A 22,942-nucleotide genomic window follows, 5' to 3' on the forward strand; every position below is an offset into this window, starting at 1 on the left:
CAGGAAATTGTTGGGAATTTCCTATCTGGTTGTACTCACTGAAAGTTAGGGCCCCCAGCCAAATGTGGCTACCCTTACTTCTTTTATTTAAGAGTGTTCTGCTGCAGGGCATCTGGGTGGCTCAGTGGTTAAGCGTCTGCCTTCGGCTCAGGTCATGATCCCAGGGTCCTGGGATCGAGCCCCACATCGGGCTCCCTGCTCAGCGGGGAGCCTGCTGCTTTTGCTCCCTCTGCCCCTCCCCCCACTCATGCGCGCTCTCTCTCTCTCTCTCTCTCACCCACTTTCTCTCTCAAATAAATAAAATCATTAAAAAAACCAAAAGAGTGTTCTGCTGCGGCCTGTGGTGCCCACATAATACTGGACATAAAAGGGTCACGCAGCCATTTGGGGTGGAGGTTTCATGATATTGCACCAGAGGGTATTGGAGTCCCTGTGTTTCTGCCTGCTTAGCAGGGAAGGAGATCTGTGGCCCAGACACCATCAGGTAATGACTCTTCCCACTTCTGAAGCAGAAGGAGAGACCTTTGATGAGCAGAGCCAGGAGCAGGTGGCCAGAAAACACAGGAGTGCTTGGACCATCTTGGGAAGGAAGGAAGGACAGGCATGGGCAGCACGGACTGGGGTAAGCAACACTCCGTAGCCACACTGCATGGCCAACATTCTGTTCACCGCGCACAGGCACGCAGGCAAAGACTGGGGATGCTATGCAAATCAGAACAAAAACCCTAACTGTAAAACAGACTTGCCAATGAAGAAGGCTCCATATTGTCTCTCTCCTCCTGAGGAAGGAGAGCTGCCCAAAGGCAGGTGAGGATCCATTCTCGTCTTATTCATCATCATGGGTGCAATGGTGGGATGCAACCCTGGGTCTAGGCCCACAGTAGCTTCTCATTGGCGACGTAATGAATGGTAATTTTCTGGCCTCTGAGCCAGACTTTACCCAGCGTAGGTTAACGAGTCTGAGGCCGACATTTGCCAAACAATGATGGAGGTTTCAGTATTTGGTGATGCTCTGCATACATGGTAGCAACCACTCGATAAACCGGGGGACTCCAACCCCAGACACAACAACCAGATGGCAAAATTTCTCCAGATGCACTAGCCCTGGGCGCCCCTAGCTAGAGTCCCCACTCCCCAGATTCGTGACCTTGATCTCCCCCCTACCCTTCTTGCCCACATCTGGGAGGGTGGCCGGAGCCTGTTCTCTGCAGCGAGCGCAGACGTGCTGTGCTGTGATCCACAGGATCCCCAGGTGCCCTTCAGGTTCTCCACCAGGAAGAGCTTGTATGTGTTCGTTTCATTTTTCGTTGGTTCCAAGATATAGGTGTTATTTTCAAATGTAATAAGTCCCCTGTTGAAAAAGAAATAAGAAAAAATATATAATCTTAAGGGTAGTTTCTTGTTTATGGCCAAGGCTCTGTTCTTAACGAGAGAAGAAATACAAGGAGAAAAGCCAATTTATTTATATTCTCAGGTTTTAATTGGGAAGGACATTTCTGAGCCATATGTTTGCATGGATTCATCTTGCGAATGTTTTGAAAACAAGTTTGGGAAATGTTTTGTCTCAAATATTTTACGGTAAAGAATAGACTGTGTTTGGCCTCTATGTTTTTTTTTTTTTAATTTTGATTTATAATTTTTTTACTTCTCTAAGATATATTTCTGGGAAAAAGAGTTGAGAGATGTTTCATCTGCTTAGAAAGTAATTCTATCTGGATTAGCAGATGTGATTCAGAAGGGAAATCTTTTTCTTTAAAGGAAAATTCTTGCTTGTGAATTATTCAGCCTGATCAACTATGTTTCCTAAATATTTGAAAGGATTCTGATATCAGGTTGAGTATAAACTTATACTTATTTATGGGAGCTGTGAATAAAGGAAGCAATGTAGATGCACAAAGCATTAGAATGGCTTCTTGAAGGCTGAGCTCTGCCCCCCGCTCTAACTTGGTTAAAGGTGGATCACTCCTCATAGGAGCCAAGACCACTGGGAGACATCCCAGCCCTGAGGCTGGCGAGGTGGCCTTCAGAGTCTGGCAGTCTGGTGTAAGTTCCAGCTGTGTGACCTTGACCTCTTTGAACCTTGGTTTCCTTACCTGGAAAATGAGGTAATAATGCCTAGTTTTCAGGGCTGCTATGTCATGCAGTTAAAACTTTTAGCCCTGTGGAGGCCATAAATCAGTGCTTAAATGGTAGTTGTCCTCTTTGTTATTAACGAGGGCAGGTCCATGGACTAGGCTTCTGTTAACATGTTACTCCAAATTCCAAATTCCTGACAATTTCAGGAAGGTCTTGTGCTTTGATAACACATCTGCCCACATACTGGCCATTGATGACTCCCTGATATGAAATAGAGCAGTAATATGATAAATATACTTCTGGGAATGACAATAAGAAAGAAAGAAACCTTTGAAGTAACTTTAAATTTGGGAATAAAAGTATAAATTCTTTTAAAAAACAGACAAATTTGCTAAACATTCCACCTTGCAGAGACAGACAGTGGCCTCAGGCCACGGACCACAGTGCATGTCTGACCTTCTGGTGCAGGACAGGCCCGGTTCTGCTTCCCAGAAATGAGCCGCACTAACCTAGGGGTGTCAGCTTCCTTCAAGTGATAGGGAACATTGGCCTACATGATGGTTTTTGTTTCTCTTTTCCAGTGTGGGACAGGAAAGTACTTTAATTTAAAAGGCTCTTCTTGATATTGAAAGAAGGATTTTCTTTGGAGAAACGGCAATTTGAGTAATAGGAAGCTGGCAGCTTTAAGACTTCCCACACAATGATGGAAGCTTCTAGTGACTTCCATTCTTTAGCAAGGCAACCACAATCTCTCCACTAGAGAAATGCATCACATTTTCGTGTGAGATTTATTGCACTGTAAACAGACATGTTGAACATAGTGAACCTTAACCTTTTTTGAGACATGAATGCTTTTATACCCTCCTCTGAAAAATTCACATGTATGTATATCTGCAGTATTTTGCAGATAACGTCAGAAGATTCAGGACTATGGATGAGGTCCATGAGCTCCAGTTTTAGGGCAGTAGTTCTTTTTTTTTTTTTTAGGGCAGTAGTTCTAACACATAATTTATATTGCCTCAACCCAAGAATTTGAGTATGCCTTCATCCTTAAGAAACAGCTGAAAAAGGGGGTTGCTCCATTGGTTTTCTTCAGAAAATCTGAGCCTTTTTCCAAAAGAGGGACCTTGTGAAATGTTCTTTTGTCATTCATTATTGCTTATTTCAGTCATTCACTTGTGCTATGCTTATCGTTCCAAATGTAGCGTATGTGCTGCAGAAGCAAGCACCATCCTATGCTTATTGATGGCCCATTTATGGGTGAATATTTAGTCACTCTTAGATTTTAACAGAATGATGGAATTTCAATACTCAAACAGTATGGAAGGAAGAGGTTTGAATGAGTCAAATATGTATTTTGAACACAACTGGTGAACAAACACTCACTACTCAATTCATTGCTATTCAACTGGGTTACTCCACCAGTCCTATGTAATGAAGTTACAGACTAAGGAAAAGAGAAAGATCATGCCTGGGATGCCTGTGCCCCAACTCATGTCTTTGTGTGTCTCCAGTAGATTGTACAGACATGACTTCGGCCATCAATTCTGTCGGGGTGGCTTTATCTCTCTTCTGAAAAAGTTCTTTACGAAACAAAACTTAGATTTCTAAGTGTGGAATGGGTAATGGGATTTTTGTTTCTTAAAGTTGATTTTAAATAGCCTAAATTAAGAAAGAGTACTTAAAAATGATAGGCCAAGGGAATGCGGAAGACAAACACACTTGAAGGGAAAATACGGATTTGCTAAAAAACTGACTTTCCTGCCCTAAAACAAAGATGATACCAACATTTCATTTGATAACTGCAACATTTTCTATTTTGCGTTAGAGTTAAGTAAGCTGGACACTCACAGTAAAACATGTCACCAAGTTCTAATCATGAGAAACAAATTACTGAAAAAGTTTTTCTACTTGATGGAAAATTTTTAGAAATTGTTACTTAGTCAGAAAAATGTTCTCATATCTCCTTTTATCTTTTAAGTCATCCAAAGGCCAGATATTGAGAAACTGGGGTGAAGGCTTTCCCTTTGCTCTAAACAATTGGCAGCCTGTAATACAGCTTAATTAAATAATTGCTTTGGACTGTCGTGGGTATAATTAATCATTTAGCCCTAGAGATTGCTGGAAACAACAGTGGACACAAAATTCAAGGATTCAGGGTTTCTGAGATGTAAAATTTTGATGTTCTCACAGCCCTTGCTGGCCCCAAGCTAGATAAGCGAGTGTGATTTAAGTTGAATGTTAAAGATATTTAGTTGTAAACTTTGGAGTTGGAAGTATCCCGGAATATGGAATTTAAATCCAGCAGACTTTGAGGTTGTGGTTCTTTCCCCTTGCCAGAGTGGGGCAGAAAAATGAAGACCCCCGGTACCTTTTCTAGGGGGAGAGTAAGAGGATTGGGAGGATATTGGAGGATACTGGACCGGCCATCATGGCAGGCAGTGAATTGAGTGTAGTGAAAGGAGGAAGCAGAAGAGAAAGGGGGGGTTGGGCGTGATGAGGGCCACCCCTGATGGTGCTCTGCCCGGGCTGTGCTCCTTGCATTTATCACCGAGTGGACCTGCACATCATTGTAGCTCTGGTGATTACCCCCACCATCAAAGACACTTGGGCAGCTGGAGGCAGTCCTGGGACCTGTGTGCCCAAGCCCTGTACCTTTCAACCCTTCTGCTTTCCTGTCTCCCTCTAGGGCTCTTTTGAGAGTGGGCTGGGGCCCTGGACAAAGATGAGCATGATGGAGGAGAAAAAAAGCCAGAGAAAATAGGCAGCCTTACTTTAAATTTTAAAATCTTGTTGTTTTTCCTTCAATAGAAACTTAGAGGAATCTATTAAAATTTTAAATTGACTTCGTTAGCTTTCAAGGTGAAAACTCAGGAGGCCTGTATTTCCTCGAGATAAGTTTTTGTTTTTCTCAAAATTCAGTTTTTAATCTCCAAAGCAACGGTGCATCAGGCAATAACACAGCTTAATGCTGTTGTTCTTATTACGATTTTTCTTACTACTCCCAGGCAAGCAGGAGAGTGGCATGGATTTTGACTACCTGTAATAAGGTAATGATTAGAATATATGAATTATCCAGACTAGCTCCATGTTGAATTGCTAATTGAATTTTCTTGGAAAAAGGACTTTTGGTCTAGGTATCAGGCTGCCAATCATAAGTTAGAAATGCGGTTGGCATGAAATTTAATTTCAGCTCTTTCCTGGGGGAGCCCATGTGTAAAAGCAATATCCCACCTCACCTACGCTGGATACGGTGATCACGGCGATTAGTGAACACGCAAGCACTGGAGGGCTTACTCTCAACAAGTAATTTCCATGGGAACTACTCATGTATGATCAAGACAAATTTGCATTGTCCCCTACTACGTGTGAAGCCCTAGGCAGGCTCTGGTAGAACCCACAAAGACATCTCACCCATGGTTCCCGTTTCAAATGTAATCATATCGGGGTTTGGGAGGCATATGACAAAAGAGGTAAAATGTTAGACTATTATAAAAGATTTTAATAGTAGTTGTGAGTGGCACATCAATAATAATAATAGCAGCTAGGATTTATGAAGACACCACCCCCCTGAGCCAGGCTCCTTTTTACAAAGAACAGTTTATCGAGAAATGATTCAACATACCATTAAGTTCACTCTTTAAGCAGGCAATTCAATTTTTAGTACATTCAATGAGGTATGCAAACATCGCCACTTACTCTAGAACAATTTCATCACCACCCCCCAAAAAAACCCATGTCCCCATTATCAGTCACTCCATAGGCTCTCCTGCCCCACGAGCCCGGCTTCTGAATCCTCTATTTTCTCTGATATTTACAGCGATCCTTTTAGAGCAGGTATCATGAGCCCCTTTTACGAACAGGAAGCTAATGCTAAGAGCCCAAGGTCGCTGTGGTGGGTAGAATAGTGTCGCCCCAAAGGACATGTCTGACTCCCAACCCTGGTCCCTGTGAATGGAACCCTTGGAAAAAGGGTCTTTGCAGATGGGGTTTTGTTAAGGATCTCAAGATGAGCTCCTCCTGGATTGGCGGTGGGCCCTAAATTCAATGACATGTGCCCTTAGAGAAAAAGGAGAAGACAGAGACATGTGGGGAGGCGTGAAGGTGGCAGCAGAAACCAGGGACAGGGCGAAATCCATGTCCCCATTATCAGTCACTCCATAGGCTCTCCTGCCCCATGAGCCCGGCTTCTGAATCCAGCCAGGGCAGGCCAAAGGTGGCCAGTAGCCGCCAGGAGTCAGGAGCGAAGCATGGGGTGCACCCCTCCTCCAACGCTGCGGACTCCTTGACTTCAGACTCCTGGCCCCGAGAACCGTGAGAGAATACACTTCTGTGGCTCTCAGCCCCCAAGCGTGTGGTGGCTCATTATGGTGGCTCTCGGACACTCCCACAGTCACCCAGCTGGTCAGCGGCACAGCCAGGACGCCCCCGGTGGACCCGGCCCCCGAGCCCTTCCCTTGACCGTGTCCACGCCAGACCGGCGGCCCTCTCTCCTCGGGCACCAAGGACTCCTCTGAGGAGGGCACAGCTGAGTTCCGAATGCAAAGGCTACTCACAGGCTGGGCGGTCAGCCCGGTGCCCACCGAGGGAGGGTCATCCACCGCCCATGGGAAACGGTGGGCCCTGAGGGGAGTTTTGGAGGATGGGAGGAACTTGGAGGGTGGGGAGCACGGAGGCCAGGTGAATGGCCTTGAAGGAGCAAAAGCTGGGAAGAGAAAGGTCAGGATGTGCAAACACCACACACACACACGAGGGTGTGCGCGGACGGACGGTGGGGGCTGCGGAAGGAAGGGGGGGCACAGGGTTTGGGCTTTGTTCTCTGCCTCCATCCTTCACCTTGGCTTTGGCCTTGGCTGCACTGTGGCCTCACCACACACCGTTCCACACCCTCCGAGCTCACGCTTCAAACTCCCGGCCGAGGGGCGTCTGTTCTTGCTGTTCCCTCCTTCCTCCGCCTTTCCCCTCCCCCACCCCGGGAGCCTCTACAAACCCCCAGGCTCCTTTCGCGTAACCAGGGGTGCCCAGCTCTCCGGCTTGTGGGACACAGGCTGCTCGCAGGCCACGGCCGTGTTCCGTTCCTCGGTGTTCCCACCCAACGGCCTGCCACCGTTCCCGCCGCCGCGCCCGGGCTCGAACGACCTTCCGGGCCGATGCATGAGCTGCAGGGTTCCGCTCAGCCGACCTTCAGGATGGCCCGGCATCTGCGTCCCTTCCGTGGTTCCTCCGGCGGCTTTGTGCATGCACACGGCACAGCACTCGCTACCCGGGCCGCGCACGGCATCGGGCTGCTTTCCACACCCAGGGAGGGCTTTCTCCGTTTGTTCTGGTTTTGCTGGCCCGGCGCCAGGACTGGCATGATCAGTGGGGCATCGGGACAGGAATAGGTGGCCCGTGAACAGCTGCGGGCACACGCGTGGGAGGGAGCGAGAGCCTCTGACTTGGAGGCCATAGGAGCCATGTGGCTTTGCCTGCGGAGAGGTGGCAGGACTTCTGTTATGATCAAGCCCTGTTTTTGAAACATGACCTTCTGGAATGTGCAAGATGACTGTGAAGGGAAGGGTGGAGGCAGGAAGCACGGGTGGGAGGCAATTAAACAATCTTGGAGCAAGGGTTGATCCAGGGTGGTGATGGGGAAATATGAACAAGAAACACTTGTTTCTTGCAGGAGCTGGAGCAGGAGAGGGGTCATCAAAGGTCACCAGGGGCCAAGCTTAGGAGCCAGAGATGCGCTAGACCTTTAATGGAGAAGAGGTAGGAGGGGAGCCCAGGGGGCCGAGGAGTTTAGATTCGGACATTTTGGCATTTTGAGGGGGAGTGGAGCAGGGGAGAGCTGACACTTGACCTTGGGCGACCTTCAGGATGGACAGCAGTGCAGCCCTGCAGAGGGTGCATATGAGCTGTGATCCCAACACTGGCTCCCACAGATGTTCCCACAGGACCTGTCCACGGGAGGAGGCCAGGACAAGGAGAACCCCGCCCGAGGTGGTAGGTGCGGCCAGAGGGCTAGAGGGCCAGCAGCGTAGCCAGCCCCTAGAAGCTGAGGGAGCAGAGCTGAAGGTCGAACTGACTTTACGTCCTCTCTAGCCAATTTCTTCCTTAATATGACCTACTACGCTTTAGAGATGTTTTAAAAATTTGGACTGGCCAAGAGGCACCTCGGTGGCTCAGTCAGTGAAGCATCCGAGTCTTGATTTCAGCTCAGGTCATGATCTCAGGGTCGTGAGATCGAACCCCACATCTGGCCCCAAGCAGAGTCTACTTGTCCTTGTCCCTCTGCTTCTTCCCCTGTTCATTCTCTTTCAAACAAACAAACAAACAAATAAATAAATAAATAATTTGGATTGGCCAAGATTGTCATTGACCACCTGATGGCTTGGGGAGAGCATGTTTACTCTACCGAGGCTGACTGAGCACCTATAACATTCCAGGTTCCAGGCTGAGCCCAGCGCCCCGCCTGCCTGGAACTCACGGTCTAGCAGACAGGAAAGTGAATGCAAGGTTATCTCCATGCACCTGACTTTCTGGCCCATTAGACCACATGGTGACAGGCCATTTAGGTTGAGCTCTGAGATCTGATAAAAAACCATATCCATCCAGGTGAGCGACCTGGAGTTAAGGTGTGAGGTGTCAGGAAGGCAGTGAGCACACGGCACTGGACCTGTCAGCCTGCGGGAAGGCTGTGGCTCATTCTCCAGCCTGCCTTGCTCCCTCCATCTGCTCTTCCTCCTAAGATTCCTTCCTCCTCTTACTTTACCAGCTGAGATTTCTGGTTGATTTTTCTTTCTTTTTTTGTTTTGTTTTAATATTGTTTATTAGCACAGTAACAAATGCAGACGTAAGTAGTCCACAACATATAACCAATCCACTGAGCAACTCCTATTCCACACCTTACAGTTAACAGCTTAAGGTATTTTACTACAGGTTTTCACAAGTCATGATTCAAACCTCTTATCTTGTCACAATAAAGTAGATTGGCATATAAAATAAAATACATAACTACTCATTTCCTATATGGTGTCTTATAGCCACATACCCATTTTATATATATGAGATGACAGTCTCTAAAAACTGTTAAATATCAATGTTCCCTCCCAAGAAGGGAAAACAAATTCCAATTTTTTTGAACAACAAAAAAATGTGTAGTCTTGGAAGGACTCTACATAAATGGCCATGGGTATAACCTGTAAGAAATTAAGCTATTTTAAATTTACAGACTATAAGCAAGTGAACCCAAATGTCTACTCTCTGTACTACGTTTCAGCTAATATTGCAAATCTAATGACAGTTTTAAAAGTTGTTATTACCAGTTCTGTCTAATGTAGCAAGATACCTTAAGTTACAACAAAATCTTAGGAAATAAGACTGAATAGTATCTGTTACAGAAATACCCTACTCTTTACCAACTCCCACTCTCCCCCACCCCTCCAAAATCATAAGTAGCTCTCTCTGTGACAGACAAATAATGTAAGAATTGTGAAAACCCAATTTATGTAGCGTGTCTCTTAGTCCACTGTCTGGCCATTCTGTCATGTTCTGCTCTGTTGGTCATATACTGAGTGGCGCCCAAAGTGCCACCAAAGTGTCAGCAGGATTACAGTCTGTAAGAAGGGAGCAGATAGAAAGGAGAACTTTAGAAATGGTTAGTGCTGGACTCCAGTTATCTTTTAATATGTCCAAGCAAATAACTCCTTGACTGTTCATATGACAGTGATAGATTCTTGTCCGAAATGTAACCTTTGGAGGCTTGAGGGGGTATTCTGGTATAAAAGTGGTATCAGGGAAGAATACACCACCCTCATACACGGATCCTGGAGGCCCCAGAATGGTTGATCTCCATTCATAGATGTTATCACCTTTGGGACCAGCACTGCAGTTAGGTGGAGGGTCTAAAGTGATGTCTGCCAGTTCCTTCTGAATCCTCTTGGTGCTGGTAGACAGGAGTTTGGAGTTTTTGCTCAGGCTGACTTTACTCTCCTTCTTCTTGGGGGTGTTTGTTTCTTTCTCAGTTTACTGATTGGAGGGTGAAGATGAGGAGGAGCTGGTGCTGGCCCTCGAATCGTCATCCGACATAGCGAACCCTCCACCCCCCCCCCAACAGCCCCTCTCTTTGTGTCTGGCTCCTCCATGCCGTCGCCGTGGCTGCGGCTTGGTTGATTTTTTCAAATGGGTCAATTCAACTTGTCTGTTAAATTGTAAATAATGAAATAATGATGCTGTATAACAGCAGAACTTTTTTTTTTTTTTGTACAATGGTTGCCTTTGCCTTAAATTGCAAATAATTGCTTTCATTATAATGGTTATTTCTGATTCTATGGATCATAATGCTACCCTTTGAAAAATAAGTTGATTAACTATTTTTCAATAGTATGGGGCAAGAAGTATTCCTGCATTCTGTGCTGTATTTGATTTCATTATATAAAATTCAGTGCAGCAAACTTTTTATTATACAGTTTAAAGGAACATAATAATGTATGTACTTATTGGGGGTAACAAACAGACTTGCATCTGAGTATTTGTGTGTAATTGAATTTTTGAAAGCATTTTGTGCTGTCTCCCACATCGAAGGCCGGAGCTAAGAGCTCCAGGTGCTACAGGCAACGTATCCGAAATGTTTCCCGTCATGAAGGTCCTTACAACAAGGTATGCGAATGTACGGCGAGGTATGCCAACTGTCAATGGAGCGAGGAGGGACACGTGCCTTAACACAGGGATGTGACCAGATATTTAGAAACCACCTGCTCCGTGGCAGGAAAGGGCTGTCTGTGGCAGCACAGGGAGTCAGGGTCGGTCTGCAGCGGGGAGAGTCTTTGGGGGGCAGGGGCGGGGCTTCATGCAGGAGCATCCCTTGTTTTGGTGAAGCTTCTAAAGCCAAATGGGAGGTGGGGAGAGAAGCACGTCCCAGGCGGAGGGACGGCAGGGACAAAGACGGTGAGATGCATGAGGCATGTTCTGGAAACAGCTAGCAAACAGTGGAACTGGGGGGGCTTCCTCCCCATAGAGCCGTGCCTGCCCGTGGCTCTGTGAGCATCACAGGAGAACATGCAGAGGTGCGTAAGTGTGGGAGATGCCTCTCTCTCGAGACAGAAGCTGTGCCTCAGAAGGGGGTGACAGTGTCGTTGGGTGTGGGGATCTGCAGCTCCGAGCTGTGGCATCAGGACGAGGCCCCCGATGGCGGAGCCTCAGGTGGGAGCTCTGCACAGTGGTGGCATTAACACTGTCCCTCCCCTCAGGAAAGCAGGAACGGTAGTGATGACGAAGAAGGAAGTCCGGCATCCCCTGCGTGTGCCTTCGACACCCCCAGGGACACGTGTGTGTGCACGTGTGTGTGCACACATCTGAGAGTGTGCTAGTATGTGCGTGTAAGCACACAAGTGCGAGCGTGTGAGCGCACGGTACGGCAGCGTACGACGGTGTAAGTGTGCGCACGCAGGAACTCAAGTGCAGGCATGAGCGTGTAAGTGCGAGTGCATGTACGCTTTGGGCTCAAATAGCTTCAACCCCATTTAGAAGTAAAATTAGTATTATAACCCATTCTAGTTTACAACCCTAGATACCAGTTTCCTCATCTCTGAAGTGAACGGTGGGCTTCAGTCTGTTAAACCACAGGTGGTTCCTTCAGAAACGAAGCCTCATTTCAACCACTGTGTGTGCAGGTGATGGGAGATCTCTTGGCTCACCCCAAAAGTGTGAGCCCCCAAGAGTCCGTTGTGTCAGACGCGAGTAGGAGTTGAGAGGGTGGAGCAAGAGAACAAGAAGAAGTGGTGAGAGACGGTGTCTTCCCTCGAGGAGCTCAGGCTCCGGCCAGAGGGCTGGATGGGGATGGTATTTATGAATAAAATCAGGACACGGGGACATGCTGTTCTGATGCTGCAGCAGGAGCGTGCCAGGGATGGACGTCTGTCCTGTGACAGAACACAGCAGGTAAGCACCTCCAGGGTGGGAACAGACTTCTGTCCCCAGCGCCGCGACAGCTGGGTCCCTGTGCAGCGTGGTGGGGAGGAGTCCCCGATGCCCACGGGGCTGCTGGGGGTCAGGTACTTACGGGCAGGGGGCGTGAGGCACGAAGCAGGGAGAGAAAATGAGAGTCTAGAACGTCAAAGGAGAATCATGCATCTTTGTGCTGGAACCGTGCTAACAAGGACTGAGCATTTGGGGGACACACAGGCTAATAAGGACTGAGCATTTTGGGGAGACATATGATATAGCAGAAAACTAACTTATGCCTGAACTTTGCCTTTAACTTGGAGTCCTTCCAAAGTAAGAATAGACTCCACGGCTGAACTCATTTTTATGACCTGTTTTCCACGTTGCACTCCATCCTATTAAAGAGCTGTTCCCTCTTCAATCCCGCTTTCTTCTGGGATCTTTATGCTTTTCTCGCTCCTTTTCTTTCCCCCCTCAAGCTTCAAATGAAGAAGGCTGACTTGCTTGCTTTCCTCCTCTCTTCTCTCTTCCAGGACTGAGTATTTTCTTGCTGCCCATCTTTGATCCAACCTTTCTGAAGCAGTGCAGGACGTTCCTTCTCTGCTTTTTCTCTGCAAAGCTGTAATCTTCTGGGCTCTAATTAATGTGTCCCCTAGGACATTTGAGTTTTCCCCCACGTTCTTAGATCTGAATGTGTTTTTGAGTCACACCATCCTGGACATAATTTTTAATGCCTACTATTCTTTCCCTAAACCCACAGGACCAGTGCCATGATGGTGGCATCTCCCCTTCATCTCCAGTCTTAATCGATTCTTCTTGCAGTGGGTAGTTGATCCAGCAGAGCTTTTTCTCTGGTCTGATTCTCTACTTGCAAGATCTCAAGGTTGACTCCGTAACTCCAGCATTTCTCTGTGGATGCATGGTCTGCTGCTTTTCTAACAGCAACACAAAGAGCTGGGAAGTCCAACTTCTCAGGAGCACCATCCACGCTCAGTGTCCCCCATCAACGTCCCCACCCCTCCTGGTGGCCGACACCAGATGATGCAGCACCTACTCTTCTGACTTTCCCTAAAATGCCAGCCACGCGTAATTTTACAGGATTCCTCTTTGCCACATTATGGTCTGTGCCAACTACCCCGGAGGGAACATCGTCCGGGTGCTGGAGACGAGAGGTGGAGGCTGAGAAGCAGATGCTGCTCAAACTGGGCAGAGAGGTTGACCTCTCTGTGTGGGAGGACAGGTACCTGCACCTTTGGTGGGCAGCCCTGGGAAGAAGGATGGGAATTGTGACAGAGGGGCATGGCCAAACACAGAAGGCAGATTTATCCTATTTGAATATTACTCTGGGAATACTCTGATTGTTCCTCTTCATTTTTTATTTTTTAAATTTATTTTTTAAAGATTTATTCATTTTAGAGAGAGAGAGAGAGAAAGCAGGAGCAGGAGGGGCGGAGGAGAGGGAGAGAGAATCTCAAGCAGACCCCACACTAAGCTCAGAGCCTGACCCTGGGATCACGACCTGAGCCAAAATCAAGAGTCAGATGCTTAACTGACTGAGCCACCCAGGCGCCCCCTTCCTCTTCATTTTTTAAAACTAATGAATTAGTATCACTGGTTTGTAAGTTGTCTTATTTAAAAGGAGCTTTTAGGAATACCTTGGAGATACCCTTTCTCTTTACCCATCAAGTGTTTGATATGCCTATGAAAATCACCTGAAAACTACCAGACCAATCCCGAAGCCTTTATTAATGCCTGTTCTCAGTTTTGATGGTCTAAAATTTCATCACAGATGTGTAGAAGCCATTGTTGGAAGAAGCCTGTTTGTTTCTTACTCTCCTGGCCCTCATTTGTTCTTTCTCTGGCAAAAGCTCCCTGGTTTTCCTTGGTGCACTCACCCACCCCACTTCCCATCCTTGGGGTTGGGTGTGGTTCACCCCCAGCCTGACCCAGGGAGTTAAACCAGAGCATCATACCCACCACTGGATGCTGTGATTATTTTAGGGATGAGCCTATGACCCAGTCAGGGCCAATCAGATGTGTTTTGGGGAGCTTTGCTGAACTTGAAAGAGGGGCCCTCATTCTTTTACTTGCCCTCTGAGGCTATAAGCCTAGGGCTGCCTGCAACCCCTCTGTAACCATAAAAAAATAAGCCATGTGTAAAAATAAAACCAACACAGAAGGAAGTAGAGGCTAGAGTGGAGAGAGAATGGACTCTGATAGCATTGGTTAGACCCTGGATCCAGCCATGCCTGAAGCCACCTGTGGCCTTTTAAATAGCATGAGTCTACCTCCAAGTTTTGTTTGTTTTTTTGCCAGTTCAAATTAGCTTTTCTGTTCTTTGCACAATTTGACCTTTATGTTAACCTGAAGGCTAGAAATACCTAGCCCTCAATAAGTGGCCTTTGAACAAACAGGTCCATCTTTTAGGCTCCAGAGAGGTGCAACAGTAAAGTGTGGATTTGTGGATTTTCCCTTTCCAGGTGTGTATTAGAGACTCTTAACTTGTAAGCGTGTTGGATACCACACAGGGTAGAGTGACAGTGATTTCCACGTGTGATCTTTCCCACCATGGTCCTGTGTGCATCCGCCATGTTTCCCTTAGGAGGAGTACAGCTTTGCATCGAATTAGCCCAGAAGTACTGCATGAACATACCTCCCGACTGGCCCATCCCAGAATCAAAGAACACGAGACAGTCTCCAGAGTCTGATGGTTCTTCCTTTGGCTGCTCACTCAAAGTCAGGCATAGGATTCGCTTTCCTATAGGTCACTGCATTAATTTTCAAAACCACCACTTCAGCTAGAGACTTTATTCTATTTTAATGCAAGGAAACTGGGGCTCAGAGAGGTCTGGCTACTTGTCCACTGTCACACAAATACACGAAGGCACCAAGCTCCTGCTACCGAGGAAGCCAAGGGAAAGCCCCTCACGAGGTAGGGCCTCCCAGATGCGAGCGAGCCCAGCAGGCATGCTGGGCGCTGGGAGGAGGGCAGCGTTTGCAAGTGACGAGATGCAGAGAGAGGACCGCCACTCCCCGTGGACCGAGGTGCGCGAGGGAGGGACTTGGAACGATGAAGTGTCTTCTCGAAAGGCTGTCGGGGGCAGGGGTCAGCAGGGTGAGCTGGGTTTCAGCTGGGGCGAGGAGGGAAGGTCAGGGGGAGGGTAGTTGGAGGACGGACCGTGAGTCCCAAGAGCACAGTGGGAAGGTGAGGGGGTGAGGGGAGGAGTGAGAATGGGGTCAGTTAGAGGATTGAAGAGCTGTGTGGAGACAGCTAGTTCACGGTGCTAGTTCACTGCTAGGGCTGTTGTGCTCCAGGGTGGAAACATCTACTGTTGGCCCCAGATCATCCATCGTGAACTCCCCTCCATCCCTCCCCTCCGTCCCAGACGCCATCAGGTCTGACCCCATCCTGTCCTTCATTTCTGTTTGCCTCTGTCTCCCCCAGGAGCCCAAGCTCTGGTTTTTCCATCAAGACGGGGCCCTGTCTCCACACAGCTCTTTAATCCTCTAACTGACCCCATTCTCACTCCTCCCTCACCCCCTCACCTTCCCACTGTGCTCTTGGGACTCACGGTCCGTCCTCCAACTACCCTCCCCCGACCTTCCCTCCTCACCCCAGCTGAAACCCAGCTCACCCTGCTGACCCCTGCCCCCGACAGCCTTTCGAGAAGACACTTCATCGTTCCAAGTCCCTCCCTCACGCACCTCGGTCCACGGGGAGCGGCGGTCCTCTCTCTGCATCTCGTCACTTGCAAACGCTGCCCTCCTCCCAGCGCCCAGCATGCCTGCCGGGCTCGCTCGCGTCTGGGAGGCCCTACCTCGTGAGGGGCTTTCCCATGGCTTCCTCGGTAGCAGGAGCTTGGTGCCTTCGTGTATTTGTGCCCCACACTACCTCGGGAGAGCGAGTCTCAGACACAGAGCACTTTCAGTGGAGAAGGAAATGGTCAGAGGCTTATGCAGATGCCAGAGGCATGAGCCTCTCTAAGCCCTTGAAGAAGTTTCTGGACTCTTGCTTGTCTATAGGTGCCAGCTCTGCCCGGGCTCCCGTCGCTCGGCAGCATCCCTGGGAAGGAGTCCAGCGGAGCTCTGCCCCTCTACATGCTCCCCTTACAGTCTGTTTTCAGCCCAGCCGCCAGAGTGACCCGTGTGAACGTTAAGTCAGACCGCAGCACGAAGTTCCCGTGACCCCCGTCACAGACAGGGGAGAGGTCAAGGCCCTTCTCCTTCTCCTCTGACCTCAGCTTCCCCTGCCTCTTCTCCCTCCTCTGCCTCAGCCACACCAGCCACCTTGCTGCTCTGCCAACCCGGGCATTTTCCTGCGTCAGGGGCTTAGCACATGCTGTTCCCTCTGCCAGGAATGTGCTTCCTGCAGACGTCCGCACGGCTCACTTCACCTCCTTCAGTGCCCACACTGAGGAAGTACTCGAGGAATGTCTGCTGAAGGAATGATTAACAGGAGAGCAGCCAATGCAACGGCAACAAGATAACTCTGCTCACATGTCAGATTAGCAGATGTTTCAAAGTTCAATAACATCCTATCAATGGTGTATCAAAAATGCTTTATGAAAGCAATAGTGTGCAGAGATATGTGTGTGTACACACTCAATGGGGTGAACCAGAGATTTAAGTTTCTGTGTCCTGACTTGCAGAGACAGAAGGATCAGGGTAGAGTAAGGGGAAGGTGTGACCTATTTTTATAAAAATAGAGAAACACACACATGCACCGGGCTTTGCCTGCACAGGACGAGGAGAAAGCTGGGAGAGGTACCCCATGCTGCTGCCATGTTTTACCTGAGTGGAGTGGAAGAGGGTGGATGGGGGATGGTTAGCTTTTTTGTACAATTTGCTGGATTCCAGTGGTAAACATTGAAAATACACCAGATATGTCAGGGATTGGGGAGGATGTGAGGAGAGAGAACTCTCAGCTCTGATGGCCAGCGTGGGAACTAGGACAGGCACTTGGAAGAACAAAGTGGCAGGACTGTTGCTGGTAAAAGTGAAGGCCCTTCTGCCTCCGCACGGCATCTGCTCTTCCCGTCCCCCGCCAGCCCCCCTGCCCCCCGCCGGGCCCTGTGCACAGAGGCACAGACCCCCTGAGGCCCCTGGCACAACCAGTGTGGTCTGCAATTGAGAAAAGCAGGAAACCACCTAAATGCACATCATGGAGGCTGTGAAGAGATACGATGTGGCAAATTCAAGCCTATTTGTCAAAGGAAGGAACCAGTCCCACGTGAGCCAAGGAGGATGGATGTCAAAACAGTGCTGAAGACAAAAGCAAATTGCAGAGTGAGACAGGATGCCCTCTCGTGACATCTGTAAATTGTGCAGGTGACCTGGGTCATGAAGAATGGGCAGTAGCCTGGAAGGATGCATGTTCCACGTTAATAGAGGGCACCCGGGGGTAGGGAATGGGATCAGGATGGGAGATGGAGGGTGCAGTGGAAGGGGCTGGCTCTGGGGGGCACGACTGAGGGACTGCTCTGCTCTGGGCCCCTGACACGCAAGTGAAGAGAGAGGGCAGACACAAGGGCCACGAGAGCGAGAAGCAGGGCCCGAGCGGCTGGCACTGGCAGGAGAGCCCCATCCTCGGGGTGGCGGCCCCACGCAGGGACGGGCATTTCCCTGGCCGGGTGCGTCCCACAGCCGGGGCGGGGGGCTTCTCCAGGCTCCGCGGGCCGGGTGACGCTGGGGACTTATCATAGACACCGCCGCTGTGCATAAGGTGCGGCCACGGGGACTCGTTATTAATTGAAGCGTATTCGTGAAATGCCTGCCGTGTGTCAGGGTGAATCTGAGAGCGCCCGTTTCCGCTAGTGTTCAGTGAGGCTTCTGGCTTCTTCCACAGCTGTTCACACCCTGACGAGCGCCGGGTAGCCACACTTCCCTCACACGTGCAGAGCTTGACCTACCTGTGCGTGCGTGGTAGTGCGTGTGGCAGATCGTGTCTGCGGGTGGTGCCGTGGGTCGTGAGTGTACAGCGCCCCACGCGGGACTCCCAGGGACGTGGCGCTCCTGGGACCCAGAGGGCAGCCCTGGTCTCACTCAAGCTGGCGCCCCCCAGGCCCTTGTCCCTCTCCCCACAGAACCCGGGGCCCAAGCAAAGCAGGACATGGGGGGATAGAGCTGCTGGTTCACCAACCCAATGAATGAAGCCGGTAAAAAGGCGGAGGCGGCTGGAAGTTGGGCAGACAAACTGGTTTTCGTGGGGAGCACATGAGAGCCAACTGTTGGTGCGTGAGTGTGATCCCGAAGGACGAGCCGTGAAGGCTGGCTCGTCCGGCACGGAACGGACCTGTTTCCTGACACAGGCTGCAGCCTCATAGCCGGAGCCCCTACACCCCACACCTGGCTTCAACTCACCTCGATCTCCGTTCAGCTGCTTGCTCGGCTTCACCTCTAACGAGGGGAGGCTCGGTGGACGAGCACACAGCCTGAACACTAGTACCTGAGCTCCTACCTTCTAACACCGGGAATTACTAAGCACAAGAGCCACATAAACAAAAGATCGTCACAAAATCCTTGGATGTAGAAACTCAGCACGTTCAGTGGCTCTCAGCCCACCAGGCCTGAGAACCTTCTAGAAAGAGTTGCCGTGGCAGAGAAACTAAGATCCTGCGTGCGATGTGCTCCTGCGAGGTGTCCAGCAGGGATTCTCTGTCTCGCTGGGTGGAGGCTCAGGCCCCACCATTTACTCTTGATCCTTGAGAGCAAATGGGAGAAGGAGGAGGTGGTGGTCATGCTCAAGACCGGAGCTGGCCCTGAGAGGGCCACTTACCTGAGGCCAGAGCAAGTGCTGAGACTGGCTGTGGAGCCAGAGTATCCTTGCACGTGTCCGTGGTAGTAACAGTGACCCTGCAAGGAGGAGAAAGTCGGCTCAGTCACGTAGCTTCTCGCCCGCTCACTATAAGCCAACCGCCTCCAACCCCCTTCTCCTGCTTTCAGCTATGGGATTCCCTTTTGGCATAAAATACTGAACCAGTCAATATTTAATGCTAAGCCCAGCGTGACCCGGCCAGGATCTCTGGCAGGAAGGTCTGATTTACTTAGAGATGATGAGTGGGGTGTTAAGCTGCATCCCGGTCCCACTCTTGTCTCTGACACCCTTCAGGGAAGCTCTGATGTGGAGTGTTTCACAAAACCCAGCGGCAGAGCAGAGCACATGGACATCACCACCTTACCCTCTTGCAAGTTGTCTTTTGTAACAAGATGAGGACCCGCATGGCTTATTTAAGCACACTGTGAAATGTAACAAAACGTGGCCTAAATCTATGGCTTCTGGAACCAGAAAAGCAGATGAGATGGCAGCTGGAGGGGACTGCCCTGAATTGCCCAGTCGAGAGCTGTCGGTCTCTCTCAGCAGGAAAAGAAAAATAAGAAGGTCTTTTCGGTCTACGACAGAAGTCCCCATGTGACACCTGCAGAATTCCACTTCTTGAATAAGGTTACTGCTTGCAACAAGAAACCACAGCACAGACCCTTCCTTACTGAGACAGAGATCTGTCCAGAATCCACATAACAGAGTTATAGGGCGGCCCCCACTAAGTGGCTGACAGGCAAGAAATGCTAAGTGGGCTCCATTTGCCTCTTTTGTGGCCTGTGCACACCAGCCACGTGGCCCAGCAGAAGAGGCGGCGTGGAAGGAGCAGAGCGAGTGGGCATTGGGCTTCAGCCCATCCCCGCTGCATCCACCACAGCACATGGCTCCTTTACTCACTTTTCCCGGAGCAGAGCTTGGTGTCCAGCTGTTCTGCCCAAGACGACCTTGACTTTGCTAAGAGGACTGGACTGGGACACCTGGGTGGCTCAGTCGGTTAAGCGTCTGCCTTCATGGAACACTACATCAAAAACTAATGTAATGTATGGTGATTAACATAGGAATAAAAATTTAAAAAAACCACAACGGTAGAGGAACAGCCATTAGAGGACAAAAACAAAAACAAAACAAAACAAAAGTCTGCCTTCAGCCCAGGTCATGATCCCAGGGTCCTGGGATCAAGTTCCGCTTCGGGCTCCTTGCTCAGCGGGGAGCCTGCATCCTCTCCCGCCTGCCACTCCCCCTGCTTGTGCGTGCGCTCTCTCTCAATCTCTCTCTGACAAATAAATAAATAAATAATCTTAAAAAAAAAAAAAAAAGAAAGAGGGCTGACCGGATGGGATTAAGCAGCCAATGACATCCTGTAACACCTCAATAAAGGGGTCAAGGTTATCTGTAGAGATTATCTGAGTAGAGGACAGACTTCTGGGACCATCTGAAAGGCAACTCAAGGAGGGAGATGAGAGCGCTGGACACTTGTTATTTTGACTTTTCTAGAAGTTCTCAAAAAATACAGGATACTAATACTTTGCTTACTATGTGAGAAATGATTTTTTTTAACTTATGATATCTTTGGTTGTACAGTTTCCCATTCTTATAAAGCCAAATTTTCCATCTTCCTCTTTATGAATTTTATGTACCACTTAGGGTGGCTTTCCTCAAGGTCACACGTATGTCCTTTATTTTCTTCTATTTCCATAGTCTTTTTTTTTTTTAAAAGCTTTTTAAAAAAAATTTTTTATTTATTTGAGAGAGAGAGAGATAGAGAGAGAGAAACAGCATGAGAGGGGATAGGGTGGGAGGGAGAAGCAGGCTCCCCGCTGAGCTGGGAGCCCGATGTGGGACTTGATCCCAGGACTCCGGGATCATGACCTGAGCCAAAGGCAGTCGCTTAACCAACTGAGCCACCCAGGCGCCCTATTTCCATAGTCTTATACTTAGCCCTTTAATCTATCTGAAATTTATTCTTTGAGGGTGGTGAGGTTAGAATCTGTCCCCCACAAACTGAGACCCAGCTGTTCTCTGCCACCATTTCCCCTTTCCTGGTGATCGGAGGTGCTACGTGTCATATACGGGATGCCCGCGGCTCTGCTTTTGTACTCCATGAGCTGTCCCACTTGAGACCAACCTCCATTTGTCCATTTCCATGCCAGGATCGCCACACGGTTTAGTTCCTATTGTGCCATCCCACATTTGGATGTCAGATAGAACAAGTTCTCTGTTTTGATTAAGATTAAATTCACATACCACAGCATTCACCCTTTAAAAGCATACAGTTAGCGGGTTCAGAATGTTGTACAGCTGCACCACTGTCTAACTGCAAAACATTTTTGCCACTTCGAAGAAATCTCATCCCCACCAGCCCTCACTTCCCTGGACCCGCTCCTTCTGCCTCAGCTTCCTCTCTCTATGGATTTGCTTATTCATTCATTTCGTGGCAGTGGATTCATACTTAACGTGGCCCTTTGTGTCTGGCTTCTTTCACTCAGCATAACGTTTACAAGGCTCATTCAGGTTGTAGCATGGGTCATTCCTTTCTATTGCAGAATAACAGGACACAGTCTGGAAATGCCAAATTTTGTTTATCCATTCATCAGTTGAGGGGAACTTGGGTTGTTTCCACTTTTTGGCAATTGTGAATAGTGCCGCCATGAACATCTGCATACAACTTCCCGTGTGGATGCACATTTTTGGTTTTCTTGGGTATATACTACGATATATGATTTGCAAATATCTTCCCCCTCTTTGTGGGCTGTCCTTTCATTTTTCTCGAGCATCTCTTTTGAAGCACGAAAGTTGATCGTTTTGATGAGGTCTGTTTTTCCCTTTGGTTGCTTATGTTTTCAGTGCCATATCAAAGAAACCATTATCTCAAGGTGCTGAAGATTTCCACCTATGTTTTCTTTTAGGAGTTCTACAAGTTTAGCTCTTATATTCACATTGAATTAATCTACATTGAATTAATTTCACATTGATCTACACTGAATTAATTTTTGTACATGGCTTGAAGCTGGAGTCCAGTCTCATTCTTCTGCATGTGCACATGCAGGTGATCCAGAGCCATTTGTTAAAGGGCTATCTTGGCAACCTTGTTGAGGGCAGGTTTTCTTTGGTTCTGTTCTTTTCTTCAAATGTTTCTAGGATATTGCTGCCTATTTTCTCTTCCAGCTGAATTCTGGAATCAAATTTTAAACTTCCTAATAATCCATTGAAATTATATTATATTAATAATGTGGTTAATAATCCACTGTAATATGGGCGCCTGGGTGGCTCAGTCAGTTAAGCGTCTGCCTTCGGCTCAGGTCATGATCCCGGGTCCTGAGACTGAGTTCCGCATCGGGCTCCCGACTTGGCGGGAGACCTGCTTCTCCCTCTCCCTCTGCCCTGCTCATGCTCTCTCTCAAATAAATAAATAAAATCTTTAAAAAAATAATAATCCATTGTTATAATCTACCAAGATCAATTTTCCTATTCATGTACATGGTATGTTTCCATTAATAAGGTTGTTATTATGTCCTTCAGTCTAGTCTTGGATTTTTTTTCATATTGCCATTGCAAAGCTTTCATCAGGCTTATTCCTAGGTATTGGGCAGTTTTGTTGATACCACAAATAGGATCTTTTTTCTATTACGTCTTATACATGATTATTTTTCATGTAAAGGAAAACTTTTTTTTTTAAGTTATTCCATATCAGACCATCTTATCAGCTTGGTTTATAGTTTGTATAAACTTAGTAGCCTATCTTGGATTTTTTTATGTTGTTGATTATATTGACTGCAAACAATGAAAGTTCGTGGCTCTTTTTTGGCCTCCAGGCAATGCTGAGGAGTGGGGTGGCTAGATGTCCAGGGGCGAAGTCAGGAGAGGGAACCACTCACAGAGGGAAAGCATGTGCAGAGATGGGAGGCAATGGAGGAGGGGCCGGCAGTTCAGGGACGGGGGTTAGTTCTGCTTGCCTGGAAGGTTCTAGGGCAGGAGCTGGGCACTCACAGCCATGGTGAGTCTGACCTCTCCAATAAGCAGGTGGCTCAGGAAGGAATGCATTGGGATGGTGGCAGGGGACACCTGCCAGCCTGCCATATCAGGTACCCACCCAGAACTTGCTTGCCTTTTTAGTTTCCGCTTGAA

The 22,942-nt window shown here is 48.5% G+C and overlaps 1 protein-coding gene and 1 pseudogene across 7 annotated transcripts in view; both read right to left on the minus strand.

Annotated features, from left to right (window-relative positions):
- ADAM12 (ADAM metallopeptidase domain 12) overlaps window positions 1-22,942 on the minus strand; it is a 346,655-nt gene that overhangs the window by 104,648 nt on the left and 219,065 nt on the right. For all 7 annotated transcript variants that reach the window (XM_034985935.1, XM_034985934.1, XM_034985939.1 and 4 more), the window contains 2 exons: window positions 18,776-18,852; window positions 1,165-1,351 (listed from right to left, as the gene is read on the minus strand). In XM_034985935.1, the coding sequence (XP_034841826.1) occupies window positions 1,165-1,351; window positions 18,776-18,852 (264 nt within the window). The remainder of the gene's footprint in view (window positions 1-1,164; window positions 1,352-18,775; window positions 18,853-22,942) is intronic.
- Window positions 3,048-13,421, minus strand: LOC117997730 (annotated as a pseudogene).

Source organism: Mirounga leonina, unplaced genomic scaffold, assembly GCF_011800145.1.
Source record: "Mirounga leonina isolate KUSES-001 unplaced genomic scaffold, KU_Mleo_1.0 Mir_114, whole genome shotgun sequence".
Classification (NCBI taxonomy): domain Eukaryota; kingdom Metazoa; phylum Chordata; class Mammalia; order Carnivora; family Phocidae; genus Mirounga; species Mirounga leonina.